The 19,455-nt window shown below is 31.4% G+C and overlaps 1 protein-coding gene across 1 annotated transcript; it reads right to left on the minus strand.

The window, feature by feature from the left end:
- Positions 1-1,157: 1,157 nt before the first annotated feature.
- LOC110672897 (15-cis-phytoene desaturase, chloroplastic/chromoplastic) lies at positions 1,158-18,318 on the minus strand. The gene is made up of 15 exons (XM_021835824.2): positions 18,113-18,318; positions 17,535-17,835; positions 17,325-17,457; positions 16,549-16,637; positions 15,844-15,901; positions 15,278-15,433; positions 12,053-12,201; positions 11,524-11,643; positions 8,154-8,367; positions 7,959-8,061; positions 7,488-7,535; positions 7,213-7,258; positions 2,554-2,741; positions 2,065-2,227; positions 1,158-1,737 (listed from the first exon to the last, which is right to left on the minus strand). The coding sequence occupies exons 2-15, from the start codon at positions 17,754-17,756 to the stop codon at positions 1,678-1,680; spliced, it is 1,749 nt and encodes a 582-aa protein (XP_021691516.2). The 5' UTR covers positions 17,757-17,835; positions 18,113-18,318; the 3' UTR covers positions 1,158-1,677.
- Positions 18,319-19,455: the final 1,137 nt, after the last annotated feature.

Here is a 19,455-nt window from a genome sequence, read left to right on the forward strand (position 1 = left end):
GAGAAATTCTTTATTACATTTTCATTCAACTATTTGAAGTTAAAATTTTGTTGGACAATATACAATTTTTACTAATTTAAATTTTGATTCACAATAAGTATTAAAAATAAATTTAATTTTGATATAATATATGTTGTTTATAAAAATTTTGTTGATTATAACTTTTTTAAATTAAAAATAAGATAACTAATGTAATCTTAAACTTAATGAATTTAATTATTAACACTAACTCTAAAATATTGTTTTGGCCCATGCTTCCCACTATGACCACAAACCTCACAAAATATATTCGGACCGCACCATTTACATTTTGAGTGTGTTATAATTCAATCCCATAAAATAATACATACATAAATTAATTTATTAAGTTATTTCATAACATATATCTTAATAAATATATACTACTATCTCATATATATTTTTTAATTATATAATTTTTAGCAAAAAAGTATATTACATGATGAAAAGTGATTTAATAAGATAAATAATGACTATAAAATGATTTAATATATTTATAATTAAAAATAATAAAAATTAATATTGAGTTACATATATACTCTTATAATTAATAACAAATTAATATATATATATATATATATATATATAATCATCTTAATTGCATATACATGTATAATTTTATTATTGAAACTACCTAATATATCCTATCTAAAATATATATATATAAAAAATACGAATAAAATCAGTTCTTTGATTTGATTACGATTTCAATTCGATTCCAATTCAATTCTTAATGAAAAATCAGATCCAAACCAAAACAGTAAAATAACTTCGATTTGATTCGATTCCGATAACGATTTTTTTTTTTATTTTAATTCGGTTTACTTTAATTCTTCGATTTGCTTCGGATTCCTAAGAACCATGCACCCCTGACATTAACTGTTACAAGTTACATTTTGATGGTGCTATTTTTCCCAAGCAGTTGATATTGGGGCTAGAAATCATGAGGGTGATTTCATGGCTGGTTTGTATATGTTTGCTTTAGATATTGAGCCAGCAAACATGTATTTCTAGCATGCAGCAGTCGACGCTAAGGGAGGGAAGATTCTTGTTACCAGAACCGCTAATGCAGTTGCAGATAAACTAGCTCATTTGCAGCTGTGGCACATAATATTAACAGAAGGAAACAGAGGAAAAACTAAGTTAAAAATCATTCAATATTTACCTAAACCGGACCAAGGGAACAGCAACGGGTGAAACCTTGATATGCTATTATCTGACTATATTTTTCAAAGCTAAGATCTTACAGAGGCATGAGAATAACTAAAGGATAATATAATTTCCATCAACATGGAATACATTCCTAGTTTCCATTTTCCTGGATCCATTTAAGAGATTTTCATTATGGTTACATTTTTGCTATTTTCTTCCAACAATAGAACATCTATTAGTAGTAGCACCTCTATCCTCTACATGTGCTTCCAGAGATCTCGTATAAGCCAATCCTGTGCACTTGACCGCAAATGATGCGACATAGATATCATGAGGGAACCCAAATGCTTTCACCAAGAGAAGATAGACATTTTATGCGCTTTACAAACTGTAGCATATATATGAACAACTTTTGGAATATTTTTGTGACTAACAATCCCTAGTTCACCTTTAGATGATTCAGTAAGTAGCAAAAGTTATCCTCCAATTCTATGGGTGTTAAAATTGTCAACTAATAGTTGCCTCCACCAACTTTCCTTGCTCCCGAGCAACAAGCAACTCATAATCCTGCATATGTCAGTACATAATGGATAAATGAATTTCTTGATCTCTTCTATTTATTATTGATACATTAAACACACCAGGTTTAATCTTTTTAAGTGTGTGGTGAACGGAGTCTTAGTTTTGAGTCTCCATCTCTCAATATAGTGAGACTCATGAAAGGGAGAGAGTTACCCTTGTTGTGTTATCCATACCTGTTAGTTCTTGCAATGAACCCCAGAAAGTTGCCTTGTCGTCTTCTTCTTCCTCTTCTTCTTCATTTTTTTTTTCCTGTGTGTGCATGTGTATGTGTGATTTTTCACCTTGGCTAAACCAAGTTTAAGTAGCAAGTACCTGTACAATAGCCTGTGCACAAAGCTTCCCAGATAGGACAGCTCCCTCCATTGAAGCCAAATATTTTTGCTTTGTGTAGTCGCCAGCTAAATAGAAGCCCTCTATAGGAGATCTTTGTAAGGGGCGGCAAGGTTCACAATTTGGAAGAGTCTTGTAAACAGACCTGAGAAAATCAGCAGGCAGCCAGAGGGGAAATGAAGATTTAATAATCAGTATCTTACAATAGTTATCCATATGAAGAAACTGGGAGAGAAAAAAATGTGCAAAATAATGCCAGCAGGAGGATATGAATTACTACGAAGTAAACACAAAGCAACACAAAACTAAATATTGATAAAGTTGTATTAGCAAGAAAATCAAAATGAATGTATTCAAAATTTGCTATTTTAGTTAAACAATCCATGTGATCCACTCTCCATGGAATCCAAGCAATGCCAGTGACTACTTAACCTAGTAAAAAGGATAATTTCTATATTCTCAAAGTCTAACCTTGGAGTTTTAACAACATGATACTTCACAATTTTTGCTTTGCTCTGATCTGCAGATATTTCATCAGGAAAGAGTTTTGCCAGTTCCCTGATTGTAGCATCAATGATTTCTGAGTCACTGCATGAGATCCATTCTTCTGCAGGTGCAAAAACTAACTCCAGCATAGACTGATTTGGATTATAATATTCCTGTATTTAATAATGAAAGATGAATTTACAGATATATAAAATTTACTGATGTGGGAACAAATTAATGCAGTTGAAGATTGTGGAGTGACATGTATGTCAATCAACCGTAATTCCATAAGTAAAATTTGATTCCCTATATGGTAACTTTTGGAATGTGCAGAATGGAACAAAGTCCCTCATCAGCCATGGATAAGAAACTAAATGGCTTTATAAAGCAAAGCAATGCAAACCAAACCATGGCTTAGGCCATTTGGTGATGAAGAGTCCAATTCAGTATGGAGGTCAACCTGTTTGATTATCCAGAGTCCAACACCTGTGACTCTCTACATAGTATCAGAGCGGTAAGGTTCAATAGCCGTAGATTCGAGACTTGAACGCATAGTGGGTTGAGCATGAATAAGCCAAACTCGTGAGTTGAGCCAAACTTAGGTGGACCTATGGGCCAGTCAAGGAGAGGTAGACCTTGAATGGAAAGCCAAGAGGAGCCAGACCCAAGTAGATGGGCCGCCCCATGCAATGGCAAGTGACAACTAGGCCTATGAGAGTGTTGGAATATGAAGAACCGTAGAAATCTCATATTGGCCAAGGACAAGAAATTAAAAGGCTTTATAAAGTGATGCAAACCATACCAAAATGGTGATGAACAGCCCAATTCAGAATGGAGCCAGCTTGTTTGATGATCCACACTCCTGGGCCCACGATTCTCAACTATAACATGAGAATGGGTATATATATGTGTGTCTATGTGCCTGTGGGCACGTGTTGGTGTCCATGAGTGTCTACTAGCAATCCTAAGTATCATTCAACAAATGCTTAATGAGGCAACTCATACACGAGGATAAAGAGAAAGCCATAATTAAATCATACTTACAACTCATTTGATTAACAAAATCACGAAAACATGATGCAATATAATTATGCTTACCCCAACCAAGCAAAATCTTCAACTACCCTCAATCCATATGTAAGTTTTATACCCAAAGAAATTTTCTTTTTTACCCCCCTTTCTCCCTTGTTAATACCAAAACCCACATGCACGATATCACCAAAAGCAAGGTCCTTTTGGAATATCTTTTCTTGGCACCTTTTTGAGTAACCCATAAATACCATAAGAATTCACTTAATTCCAAAACTAACTTTTCAAAATCATAACCACATAACTAAATTCCCAAAGCAACTCCCCCAAACTTATTTCACTATATATATATATTGATAAATTAAAATTTAGCCTTGAAATTTAGTGAAACTTATAGTTTAGACCCTATATTTGTAAAACCTATCTATTAAGTCCTTGACATTTTAATAAACTAACAAATTAGTCTCTACAGTTAGAAGCACCGTTTATTCCCCATTAATTTTAATATAAATAGTCAAAATGTCCTTTACTATATTTTCAATACAAAACAACTAAGCTCCTAAGGTTCAGTAAAACCTACAGTTTAGTCCCTTGATTTAAACTTTATATTCTTTTTTTTACAAATTGATCCTTAAATATTATAACTATTTATGAATAAGGCCCTATATTTTTACAAATTGATCCTAAATATTCAACCCATATAGAGTCTTTTAGTCCCTTGACTAAATGTATTTAAATGAGAATTATTTAATGATTTGTTATATCATATATAAAATATAATATAATATTTTATTGAAGGCTTAGTTTATCCTTCAAATCCCCTCTTGCTTAGTTCATTTCGGCTCTCAATCGACCACGACACATCGATGCCCTGGCCACATTGGCTCTCAGTTCCTCTTCCCGATTTCTCTATTCACCTTTCCTCACAATGACGCCATAACCATAGAGCCCTACCTTCATCTTCATCTTCATCTTTACACTCTCAATCTCTCACTACCTCTCTAGTCTCCATCTCGCTTCACTCATTTTGATATTCTAATTTATATCCAAGCTTTCCAAGAGAGGATCTGAAGTTTCAATCATCCCATCTTCTTCGCAATGCATACGTGTAACCATAACCGTAACTCCAGCTGCACCAAGAGCAATCGGCGCATGTTCATGCAATGTCCAAAGCTTTTCATATTTGGCGTACTTGGTGGGATCTAGTTGTATAGAGGTTATTTGTTTGATTATTGATTTTACTTGTGTTGTGTATGCATGAGAAAATTTGCTACTAATTATGAGAAATTTGTTGAAAATTTATGCAGTCTGTGATTGATTTTATTGATTATTGATTGGGTTTCTTTGATTTTTGATTACTATTTCTTTGAGGACACATTTTATTGATTGCGTATGAATGTTTTCACGAATAACTAAGATTTGAGACACAAATTAATGTAAATTAAAATAACAAATTGACTAAATCAAATCAGTATGGGATCAATATTTAGGGATCAATTTGTAAAAATATAGGGACTTCGGCATAAATAATTATAATGTTTAGAGATCAATTTGTAAAAACATAAGGGCTTATCCCTAAATAATTATAACATTTAGGCTTATTTGTAAATAATTACAATATTTAAGATCAATTTGTAAAAATATTAGGACTTATTCATAAATAACTATAATATTTAGGGATCAATTTATAAAAATATAAAGACTTATTACTAAACAATTACAATATTTAGGGATAAATTTGTAAAGATCATAATTATTAGGCGCACCTAAGGCACAAAGCCCACCAGCTCCAATGTTTGTACCTAGAAACACTCCAGGCAAGCGATTTTCAGATAACGCACCAAGGCGAGCCAAGGCGCACCATATTTAAAGAAGGACCTTTTATTTTCCCAACAACCAGTTGCAGACGCAACAAGGCTCAACTCACGAGAAAGGAGGAGGAGGAGGAGGAAGAAGATGAAGACACACCTGGCTTCTGCTCCATCTTCAAAATCTCTAGGAGATCCAAGTTTTTTTTTTTTTTTTTTCCTCTCCTTCTTTCTTTCTTCTTCTTGCTCGTAATCTGCTTCTTCTTTCTTTTCTTCTCACTCATGATTTGCTTCTTCTTTCTTTCTTATTCTTTTCTTCTTGCTGATCTGGTATGGATTGCTTTTCTTTTTTTCTACCAAATTGATTTTCTGGTGCTTTTTTTTTTAATTCCCTGCTACCGTTGCCGCTTCTTCTTTGATGTTTTGGCTGTAGAATGTTGATGCTGATGTTTAACCCTAATTAATTACTTTGCTTGAGGGATGGGCATTTTCGGGTAGTATTACTGCCTGGTATTCATAAATTACCAATAAAATAAATTGTATTTTTAGGCAAAAATAATTAAGTATCTAACTGTTATAAGCATAATTAAAGAAAAAATTTAATGAATTATTCAATTTAAAATAATTTTTATGTTTAGGAAGGTATAATATACTAAATATATAGAAAAATTAAAATTTTACTGCAATAGAAAATTAAAATTATCATTTTAATATTTTATATGATTAAAAATAAAATTAATATAATGTATTTTAATGATAATTTTCATTCATACATGTAATTTAATTGACAATGGTGGTAGTGCAATAAAATAAAAATAAATAATGAAATAAATAATATTTTACACATTTTTATATGTAATTAATATATATTAATCAAAGTTATAGCGCTTATATAATTTATTTATATAAATTTTTTTATTTTTGCAACTTGCATCACTCAGGCGCACGCATTGCACCTAGGCTTCGGCTTCAGGACTCAAGCGCCTTGGTGCACCTTGACCTTTAATAACTATGGTAAAAATGCAGGGATGAATTGTAGAATTATATATATATATATATATATATATATATATATTTCAAATCAAGGGATTAAACTGTAAGTTTTATTAAAACTCAGAGACAAAATTGTAATTTACTCAATAAAAATAATATGATTTTATATATTTCTTCCTCTCTCTGTCTCTCTCTCTCCCTCTGTCCATCCCTTTCTCTCTTCTTCCACACTCTGCTTCTCTCACTAGCACCAATGTCAATAGCTTTGATGAAATTACCTCAACCAACTCTACCAGTCACGGCCATTGGAGATCCTCCAAGACTACAATGGGTTATAGCCTCAAAAAGGCTAGCCCAACCATCACAATAGTACAATTTAAAGATGTTGATGGAAATGGAAAGTACAAAAAGGCCATTTTCAGCAAGAAGAAAAACCATTCCCAAATCCCCATCCTGAATGGGTCAATGGTGTACATATGAGTTTGATTGTGCGTGTGTGTGTGTGTATTGTCAATGAATCACTAAAATCGGTATTAATGTGAAAGGTGAGGTACAAAACTACAAATACAGAAAATTGAAAGTTATGGCTAAAATTAACAACTCATGCAAAGGTTTGAACTATTTTGACCATTAGGCTAGGCCAAAAAGATATGGACCCAATTTGTGTGACTAACTTGGCAAGTAGACTTTGAAAATCATATTCTATTAATTAATTAGAAGACAAACAGTAGATAATTGCCATCCACACTAAAAACATAAATCAGCAAATATGCCAGCATGCATGTGTGTATGTAAATCATTAACTCCAGTTTACCTTACATGTTACAGACATGTCTGCATAAACACTAAGAAGGGGACTTCTGCATGTCAAAAGAACAAAGATGCAATTAGTATATGTTATTGCATGGTGGGAAGGCTTCTTTTTTAAAATTCAACAGGTACTACATTATTTTGCGAATCTACACTCAATGAATCAATAAACTTCCACAAGAAACCCCAGAAAAATAATAGATTGCAAGAAAGTAAGTCACGTGATGAGCATGAGAAAAATTCTTTATTACAACCAATATAAAAACATAGGAGCAGGACCTGCTGAAAAGTAGGTGGTCATATGTATTCTTTAGTTTCCTGTCGAACCTGCAATAAAGGAAAATTTTTGTAAAGAGACCACTATGCTTAATTGCTAACATTTACGCTCTCAATAAGATATACACGCATTACAGAGAGATGTTAGTCCGACCGAAAATTAATCGCATACGATGATACGAGTCAGAATGCAATGATAATAAGAACAAATTTTTGATAAAATACAAGGAGAGCGGTTAGCAAGCATGTTCCTATTTTGCATTAACTAATTACTAACCACATAACAGAACCATTTAATTAATGCATTAAATTTTCCGCCTAATCAAATTATTCCTTTCCACTTCTCAAAATTCTAGGATACAATTCAATCATGAAAATGTATCAATATAATATGATTGCAACAGAGAGAGAGAAAAGAGAGAGAGAGCACATTTCTGTTGATTACTATTAATGACAAAGGAATTTATCACTAACCATATGTGAACATTAATAACAGGAACACCAACTAATTTCTCCAATTTCTTAAAGTAAGGAATCTCTTTCCAGTTATCGGGCAAAAGAAGCTTCAGGATGTCAACTGATGGAGCAAGATACAGTAATGGTATTAGAGAAATTGAATCACAGCAAAGAATAGAAGTTATGATTGTGAGAGAAATATTCAAGTTACACCTGGAGTGGCAAACACGTAAGCATCTCCTTCAATGATCTCCCCAGTATTTAGTAAAAAGCTTTTAACTGTTCCATCATTATTTAGCTCAATTTTCTTTATTCGTGAATTTAGCCGGACTTCACCACCCAGAGACTGAATATGATCAACAATTGGCATGCAAAGTCTCTCTGGGGGATTCCCATCTAAGAAAGCCATCTTTGAACCATGTTTCTCCTGTTGACAAAATTGCCATCAATCCTAAATCAGTTAGTTTTGTGTCATAGATAGGATAGGAAGCACGTTTTCCTTATTTCTTATGTACATGAGTGAACAAGAATAATTAATAGTGTCTAGACTCTAGAAAATTCAGACTGTTTCAATGTAACTTGAGAAGAATCAGTGAAATAAACATTAATAGTCTTCTTAATTATAAAAATTATGGGTTCATTTAAGGCTCTTGTGCTGCCTTTTTCCATTAAACTCTTCCAGGAGTGAAAAGGCAGCAAAAAAAAAAAAAAAACACGCAAAAGCTTTCCATTCAGCCAATTTCACACACATAAATTGGAAAAATAAATACATAGATAAAATTAGAAGTAATAAGCAAACAAACAAAGAAATATAGATCGATAAGCAACTCATGATGACTTTAAAGCAGATATGCAACTAAAGTTCAAAAGGAGCAGCAAACCTGCCAAGTGAACGTTGACATCATCATAGCAAAGTTTAAGATGATTGGAAAATTAAAATATCAACATGTAACTTGAGGTTTCTAAATTTGCATCTAAATGATTAATCTATAATCTAAAAAGTCCAAATAAGGGGGAAATAGTTGGATGGAGAAAAAAAAAAGCACATAGTGACTTTAACACTTATAAGACAGGACTTTTTAATAGTAAGAAGACTTAACACATAATAATTCAAAACAACGATACTCATAGTTATACAACCTACCATCATAAAAAAATAAAAGAAAAAATAATGCATTCATGAATGCATCAGCCATTTAATGTAGGTGTATTAAACCATTGTCATCACGTTACCAGATTGCCATTATTTTCTTCTGATAGGCTATCACTCCTAATTTACACGATAAATTATTCACATAAAAAAAGAAAGAGTACCTATAACTATATGCCCTAAAACAATGATTTTTTTTACCATATTGCCATTATTGGTCAATAAATCAGGAATATTGTCAAAAATCATTATTGCAGTTTTACTAGGAATATTTATAGAATCACATTAAGGGTAAAACATTTTAACAGAAAAATAAAATTCAATTTTCCTGGATGGACAAAATATCACTAATCTCAAATTGTTAATCCCATATGAATTCCTATTCCTATTTGAACATAAAGCCACTAATATTAACAAAGTACAAATACAAATAAATAAATAAAAGATGATTATTACTATTATAACATTCGATTGGACTTAAATATATTATATATGACCTTAATGCTTAGCCACCGTGTTGCTGCCATATAATATACAATATTATAATATTAAATAATTTATATTAGATCTATGCTATTTTATATTAGATCTATGCAATATTATAATATTAAATATTAAATACAATATTAAAATATTAAATAATTGATATTAGATCTATTCTATTTTACTTGAATTCAAAATGTCCATGGGCTATACGCACATGCACATACACCAAACAAGAAATAAATAAAAAGAACACACAATGAATTATTCCAAGGTTTTTACTAATTTTTAATTTTATATGTGCGAGTTTAATTCAAGAACACAAGTTAGTTTTAGTTGGAGAGTTGAATTTGAATATTTGTTTAATGATGTTATTACAAAATTGAATATAATCTCAACTCTCAAAAAATATCAAACATTAATTAACTAAACTATTAGAATTGGATAATCAATTTAGATATGTTTACGACTTTCAAATTCCTAATCCAATAAATCAAAAAAAAAAAAAAAATTGCCCCATCAATTGAACATTTGATCCTTGCCACCTCCCATAATCTTTTGAAATAATACTTGTTTTATGTGTAGTTATTGTAGGAAACTTTACACCCTGTTTGGCATGCTGGAATTCAAAATGCACAATTCATTTGTAAAATGAATTCCTAAAATTCATTTGATAAATTTTCATGTTTGATAGTAATATGCTAAAACTTGAAACATGTATTTAAATTGAACTCCACAAAAGCATATTTGGAATAAATGCAAAAATGAAGATTCATTTACGTTTATTTCCTAAAATATCCTCGACATACTAATCTTATAAAATAAATAATAATTTCATAATTATATTTATTTTACTTAACATCATAATCTTGTATTTGTCTTTTTTTTTTCTTTAACTTGCCTCCTTTGTTTGATACTACAAGAATTTTCTTCCTACATGTTATTTATAATTTTTAATCATGGATTGAGATTTTCAAAATTTTTGTCAACATCATCAGTTGCTTACTAGTATTGTATTGATTCTTTCTCACCTACTCACACTGCATGTTTTGGACCATGTTGTATATATCATGTTCCATAGGATTCTTCTCATTTAACTATATAATAATTTTTAAGTCAAAATTCAATTTTATATATAAAATCAGAAGACCATCTGGAAGTTGATTATTTAGCAGATCTCAAGGACGAGAGAGAGAGAGAGAGAGAGAGTATAACGGTGATATAAAGATTGGGGTGAAAAAAATGGGTTTAAGCATGGGTAATTTTGTCATAATAATTTTTGTGGTAAATTTTGTGGAATTCATTTGGAAATTCCATCTATTTTGATGGAATTTGGGATAGTTATGTTCAATTCTGCAAAATTCAATCATAGAATTGAAATCCATATTTTTTTTGCTTCCAAAAACAAAATTTTGGATTTGAAAATAAATTCCACAAAATTTTGTAGAATTCATTTATTCTAAGCACAATATTAACCTTCATTAGTATGATATCATAAAAACAAAAATTCTCATAAAATGTATGTCATAGTTTCACTCACAAATGTAAATAGTACAAGTGACATTCACAAATTTAGGTTTTTCTTATTCTATAACTAGGAACAATGATTATTTTCTTTCCTCAATCTCTTACATACATAATCTGAACTAAAATTTTAATAATAATCCAACAATTTTGAATTTTCTATCCAAATAAAACCTTTCTTTTACGAGCATCATTATTCATGTTACCATTAAATATCAAAAGCAACAAGTCGGAAAAAAAAGCTAGTTTATATAAATAAGCAAGTCTACATCCAGTGACAGCGCATTTGAAATAAAACTTCCAAAGATTAACCAAAAAGAAAAAATAAATCCTATTGTACCAATCTTCTATCCAATACATGAAGTATTTTTATATGTCAAGGGGCTGGACTCCTGCCGCAGGAGTAGGAAAGAGCAGTTAGCGTACCTGAAGAAATCGGTTCAATGCTATCAATATACACTGCATTGAAAGTTCATCAGGGTTAATAAAGTTAAGCGCCTTTGACATGGCAATAAACACCTCTTTAGTGACTCGATCAGGAACTCCCTAACAAATATAAGGAGAAAATAAGTCGTGTTATTTTGAATCATTTGCAAAGTTTACACTACATCATGGTACTTCACAAAAATTCAATAATGTCGACCAGATCAAGTAATCCATCAGTCAATAACTTTCTTTTTTGCTGGATATTGTCTATTTTCTTAATTTCACAATAAAGCATAATGCATTCCTATGGCGACATAACTTTTGTGGTATCATCTGCAATTATTATTATTACATATTTTGTTTTGTGGGGGAAGGGGTGGGGGGGTGTCGATCTTAAAATGCTTCATCTCTCAGCTAAGTTTCATTTTTGGATCTCAGGTACAGCCAATATTATCAGTTTTAAGCTACATAAACATGTGTATTAGCAGCTTTCTCGTCATTCTTACTGAATTGAGCTGCTAAAGTATACCTGCTTTCTCATCCAATCTTGAACAGTCAAACCATCTTGAGCCTCAACATAAGCCTGTCCACCAACCATTGCTGGCAGGAGTCCAATCGCAAACTTCACTTTCTCAGGCCAAGTCAGCATCTCATTGTTTTTTAGAATTGCCCACATCCCTGTCAATCAAATACACAGCAAATAATAATAATCTGAATCAAAGCTGATGTGTAAACGAAATATAACATAAATTAGAAAAGGAAAAAAAAAATGATGCACCTCACATACAACATATGCAAAGAACAAGATTAACCAACCACTGAAATTTAATGAGTATAACAGTTAAAAGAACAAAGGAAGAATTAAAAAGGACAAAAAAAAAAGTGCAAGATCATGAAATATGCAGAGTAATACATCTAGAAGGGAATTGCTATTCAACTTAGATAACAAATATAATTATGTACATGGACATAAGAAAAGGCTTACATCTTATACTAACAGATTACTATGATATAAGCAGTAAATCCCGGGTAATTGAGCCATTTTTGTCATGATTTTATGGAAAAGATAAGGCTTAATGACAACCAAAACAAAAAAAGAGAATCTAAACTTTTAACACTTTCTAATGTTATTGGGAACTTTACAACTTACCAAATCAGGATTAAAATTTAACATTTACAACAATTTTATCACAGACAAAGGAATAATTGGAATTGTTTACTTGTGTGACAGACGTCCACATGGCTTTTTTTCTATTCAATATGACCTCTATAACTCAACATCTAGCATACGAATTTGATTGGTTCCTCAATTATTGATAAAATTGGCAACAATGTGAAAGTTTTGATGCTGAATAGATAAGTTCTAAGACTCCTAGCAGAATAGAAAAGGTATTAGAGTTCAAGAATTTTATTGTCATTAGGCACTAAGTAGCACAGAAATGGAAACAGGACACGTGTAACGTGACACAACATGATATGAGATGCGACACGACAATTTTGAAAAGTGCAGGACATGATACACTAGAGAAACATTGCATTAAAATTTATCTTTCTATATTTACAAAGACATAATTAATTCAAAATAATTATACAACAAACTTTAATTTCAATAACCACTACTGCAATTTTAAAAATAGCATAGTGTAAGTAAATAAAAAAAAAATCTAATAATGTTTTTAACAACAAAAGAAATAAGTAAATAACCATCCATGAGTTAAAACATTAAAAAAAAAAAGGACCAAAATTTCAACGTCACCATTTTTATCATTGTCACTACTAATATAATTATTAAAAAGTATAGCCTTCAAAAGTTAGTAACTACCAAATGAATCACTAGAGAAATATAGTAAATTTTTAATTAAAACTCTAAGTAAAAAGTATAACTTGTAAATTAATCACCATTGTTTGCTAAAAGTTTCCCCAAGGATTCCTGATGGTTTAAAAAGATTAAGAAAATTTAAAAAATGGGAATTTTTTTTTTGAAGTTTCCAAAATGTTTCTGAGAGGTTTTGGTGTCCAAAACGTGTCCAACACAAGAATATCAATGTTCTAGAGGTTTTTGTGCTTCCAAGATATTTACATCAAAAGGCAAAGGCATTTGCTTTAATCATTATTAGAACTTTAAACCAAATTTATGCATATGGCTTTGGGAAGCTTATAAGTGTCTCCCCTCCAATAAACAATTTCTTGAAATGCACAGTAAATCTTCATGGGGCACTTGTGGTTTGTGCATTCATTGTGCAAGTGTGCGTTTCATATTCCCACGTGTTCAACAAAAAAAAAGGGTCAGGAAACCACTTAACCTAAAAGCTTATGCTTTTAGGAAAGGGCACCCAAAAAATAGTTTTATATTTCTAATACACCCCCAACAAGCAAATGCCAATTGGGCTAGAAGTGTGAACAAGTGCAGACCCACTTTGTCTTGTACTAAGATATTTAATTAATAAATGGGGTGACCAAGATTTAAAATTTGAATCTTTTGGTCTGAGAGACTGTAATGCCATGTCATAAAACTACTCAACTTAAAAGCTAAAGCTTTTTAGATGAGACTCGTGAGAGCCCCAAGAATAATTTTATATCTCTAATAAAGTCATATCTTTCTAAAATCCTAGATCTTTCTAAAAGCATAGCCCTAAATCAAGTAGGAAATTGATCCATATAATTGACCCCAATTAGTTTGAAATTAAGGTTTAACAAAGCTATATTAACTTTTTCTCAAAAAAAAAAAAGTGTTTTATTAACTTTAGTCATATCCTAGCCCATTCTTATGATAATCATTAAGGTCATTTACATATGAATGGAGAAATAAATTAATTTCTTATTATATCCTCTGAACACCACAAAACCATCAATCAAAAATATAAAATATTTAGGCATATGGACATGGTGAAATCTAGAATCATTTTATTGTGGAGGCCAAATTAAAAACATTTACTTCTTTCATTAATGATATAATAATTGCTCATGATCCTTATTCTAAAATAGAATGAGAAACATTTCATTGTATGAATTTCACAAAATCATCAAAATTAAAAAAAAAAATACAAAACTAGAAATAAAGATACATAAGTATTAAAAAGTCACAAATTATTTATATATTTCAATTTTTTTAACTTTGCATTTCAATGAAATTATTGAATTTCCCTATCGGCTTAAGTTATTTTGAAATACTAAAAGTTATGGTTCACATTTTTGAAAGACTAATAATACTACAATGTATAAATTTATTTTTAATCTTTTCTTTAAATTTTTATAAATTTTATGTAACATAAGAAATTTTTGGTATAAAAGTAGTTTGATTGGTTTTCTTATTAGCTTCAGGAGGCAGAGGGAACAATTCTAATTTTCTTTTACAGTCACACACATTTATTTTAATTTAATACTAAAATAATTCTTTTAAAAAAGGGCTTGAGAGCGGCTGGCCCCCCATGGATGCATCCCTGTATATGGATATACAAGTTTGAGCATATGCTATATTAAATGTTAATGGCCAGTACACTTGTAGGTATTGAAGCCAAGAAAACATTGTATTCATGTTACAATGAAAGCAACAACTTCCTGCCCAAAATAAGAATTTTGCAAATAACCTGCAACTAAATGATGATTGAAAAATGTTTGATTGTAATTTAAGGTTAAGTTATTACCATTTATGCCAAACTGACCTTCTAATTTTTTTTTTCCAACAGTAATTACCTTACTATTTTCTATGAGTAAAATCAAATTTTAGGGCCACAGGCAGACATAAGTTGCTTACCATTTAATGGTGCAGGAAGAACTTCTGCAAAATCAAATCGGCTGAACTCTCCTGGATGATTTGGCATCGCAAATATCATAGAATGTTCCTTCCACTGCAACCTATCATTGATACCAAGTTCTCCAAACAGGTTCTGAATATTTGGGTATGCTCCAACTTGCAAGCCAAAGAAGAAAGTTTCAGAATGCAATAAAATACAAAAGGTTAAGTTCCTGTAACCAATAAAGTAAAGAAATAGAACCATCTGGGATCAAATTAGTGATGTAGAATACAATAATCAGCAAAATATTGTAAATGAAAGATTTTAAAAACTTCCAGCCTATCCATGTCCTATATTAGAAAAAATAAGGTAAATGAAGAAACTGATACATCATCAGAAATTAAAAAACGGAACTCTGGAAGGCATTTTACCAATAAGACCATTCCCCCAATCAATAGAATCACGAGAAAAAAAAATGAAATAAAAAAGAATTGACATTAAAAATTTAAAATTCCCCCTTCCCCACAACCAGAGAGAGAGAGAGAGAGAGAGAGAGAGAGAGAGAGAGAGAAGGGATGAAGCTTACAGAATATATGCAAGCCAGTCTCATACCAGTCCCCATCATCATCTTTCCATGCAGCCACCTGTATAAAACAAATAACAATTAGATTGGAACACATAAATGAAAACATAAGACCTTTCCATTTCTTTTTCATTGATTATGCAGAATAAAATAGAGAACAAATGAAATAAGAGCAAAGAACTAGAATAGGATGAGCAAATAGCATAATGGGAAGAAAGACAAGAAAGAGAATAGGAAGAAGAAGAAGAGAACTAAAGTAGAGTAGACAGAGAAGAGATAACAAAGATAACAAGAATATAGGAGCAAGGGATGAATACATAGAGAATAGCAAAAACTTGAAGGAATTGAAAACAAGAAAATGAAAAATTCATCAGTCAAACATTTTCAATTCATTTTGGAATCTTTTCTAAAGCACAATAGGAGTGCACTCATATAGGCACCAAAGACACCCATCAAATAAGAAATTTTAGTAGAGCTCAAATGATTAGCTCTTAAAAAGGGTATCCAAAATAGGATATCAGATTAAAACCCTCATGTACAAAAAAATTACAAATAAAAGCTATATTATCAAAAATAATAATTAAACAAAAAAAACTATCAATTTTACTTATCCTGTTCTGCATGACATTTATGCATTTTTTATTTACAATGATAAATTTTTGCTGTCAACTTATCAAAAAGTGGGTAGAAGTAGAACAGCAAAATGACCTTTCCGCCCAAAACTTCTCTTGCTTCAAGTAGTACAGGCTTATGGCCAGCATCTGCCAAATATTTTGCAGTTGATAAACCAGCCAATCCTGCACAATTTGGAAAATTTTTATTCCAATGTAACCAAATTAAAAGAAAAAAATAAAAAGTAAAGAAATTACATGTATATTAATCAGCAAAAGCATTAATTCTAAAAATAATAACAACTACCAAGCATCAAATGCTTAATAGCTAAAGCTAATTCACACTCATGTCTCAAGGAATATCTAGTTCATAGGCTACCATAAAAAAGAAAAGCAAAAAATCCAGAAGTTGAAAAATCTTGTCAAGGTTATCCAGAACGAATAGATGATATGATCTATTCATGCAGCACTATTAGCATTCACACTGAATATGTCTAAGAAATAAGAAAAAGTTTGCAATTAATATCTTAAAAACCATGAATTTTCATTGCACAAGAGTGAGGTGTATTGACTTCAAAATTGATTAAAACTTACCCCAATTAAAGTATCCCAAAAACCCTGTTTTAACCCAAATGTAATTCAACAAAAGGAATGTAAAGTATCCATCACAAGTACTGCAACATAATTCAACAGAAAGGGAACATGATTTTGAAAACATGTAAACATTTCTTAGCATAATTCAACAAAGTAATGAATTGCAGCAACATATACTTGATATTTTGAAAATGACAAAATTATCTTATTTAGTGAATCAACAAAAATGGAAATTATATACATCAAAGACAGACGAAAATTGGGTGATAATTTTATCACCTGCCCCAGCAACCACAATTTTCAATGGTCTAGCTGGACGTGGAGAATTACGAAAGGACGATGATAAATATGCAGCTTCCAAGAAATTCACCGTATTATCAAGGTCTGGTCTAGGATAGTCCACACAAACTACCTGCATCATAACAAATAACTAATCTACCTTAGGAAACCCAAATGAAAATGATGCTGAAAGACCAGAAGAAAACAAACCTGCAAAGGGCAGCCAGCAGTCCTCATTCTTGTCTTAGTAGCATTTCCAAGCGGTATTCTCAAAGCATGGCCCATCGATTCACTTACTCTAAAAGCTAATGCATTGGTTTGCTTAGAACAGTTAGGATAACCATATCCCAGTGAAGATTGCAATTTTCTACCATCTAAGATACCAGTGTGCCAATTTAAATTCAATGCAGAAACACTCCCGTGCAAAGTCATTTCTCCAAAACCAAATCCCCAAATAGTCTTTTAAATCACAATTTAACAGAAATAATCTATAATTGCAACTGTAAGAACCCTGCAGAAAGCATGCAAACAAAATCAAGATAGCATCAAATTATAATCCAAGGCGATAAAACCAAAAGAACCCAACACACAAAGAATTCTTGAAGTCCAGCAATGACACTCCTGTATTTTTCTTGGAAAAAAAAATTGAAACCGAGGAACTACCACCCCAGATATAAAAAATAATGATAATAATAAGAACGAACATCATAATATATGGATTTCCTTGGGCACCAAACAAGAGACGCAAGAAGGAGAAAGAATCAAGATAAAGACACAATTCCATTTACCTTAGGAAACGAAGAAAAGTTGGTTCAAGCAAGAAAGCAAGCTAAGGAAGCACTAGTGGAACGGCGGTGATGATAATAAATAGTGGGTGGGTAGTGTCAAATTTCGTCCTTTTGTAGATGGGAAGTGGTTTGGCTTTGCTGGGTTCGTGTAGTGGAATCTGGGCGGTCAGATGCCAAATGCATACTTGCAAATCAACGTTTTGAGGCTGACGTCTCCGGAATTTTTTTTATTATTGAGTTGGATTCTACAAACATTCCAGAACAAATTCTCAAAATTGATGATTATAGTATTATTGTACTAAAGTTTATTAATTATATTTTAAAATTTTTATCAAAAGTCATTACACCCCTTATTATTATTTTTATAACACAAAAATTATTCAATTAATGATCATACATGCACATGAAATTATATATTAAAAAGTATAATTCGCGGGTCCATATAGTTATTATTATTATTATTATTATTATTATTATTATTATTATTCAAAAAGTTTTTTTTTTTTTCTTTATAAACATAGATGTCCCATTTCTCTTTGGATTTGTATGATGATTTTAAGAAATCCAAATTGTAATGAGTTGCCATTTATCCATCTCACTTTAAAGGTAGAGTTCTCTAAAACAAACAACACAAACTAAGAAGCATTCTTGACTGTTGCTATCGAAAAAGCTCAAGGAAACGACACCAAGGTGTCAAAGCTAGCAAAACTCTCAACTTCATGAGCATAGGTAGCCAAAGATGGGCCTTACTGCTCCACTTGATGAAATGAAAACACAACTCCGAAAAAGTTGAAGCCAAATGAAGAGCGTTATCGAAGAGCACACCCACTAGACTTAACAAAACAGTATGGTTAGCAAAAATATCAAACACTTTTGCATAATCACCTTCAACCTGGATCTCTTGGAAACCTTTTTTAACAGTCACCTTCAAGACTAACAACATTGCAAAAGCTTCAGCAATAGAAATATCCAGAGGAAGAGTAACTTGCTTACAAACAACATATAACAAATGGCCCACACCATCACAAAAAACACACCTAAGACCAATAGAGGATTTGTCCATAAGGACTAAGGTGTCAACATTAAGTTTAACTATACATGAAGGAGGGCCCCATCAATCTTGGACCTACTGATTGGCGACTGAAGATATGGAAAATGAATTACAGCATTTATTGAATAGTTGCACCGTTATATTAATCACATTTGAAGATTCGAAGGACTTGACATAATAGATTAGAATAACAGCTTGTTCCTACTTGTCCAAATACTCTATAGTGTTGTAGCAAACAGACAAGACCCATCATTATCTAGCTCATCGAAAACATGCTCACACCATTACAAAG

Source organism: Hevea brasiliensis, chromosome 2 (genome assembly GCF_030052815.1).
Source record: "Hevea brasiliensis isolate MT/VB/25A 57/8 chromosome 2, ASM3005281v1, whole genome shotgun sequence".
Classification (NCBI taxonomy): Eukaryota; Viridiplantae; Streptophyta; class Magnoliopsida; order Malpighiales; family Euphorbiaceae; genus Hevea; species Hevea brasiliensis.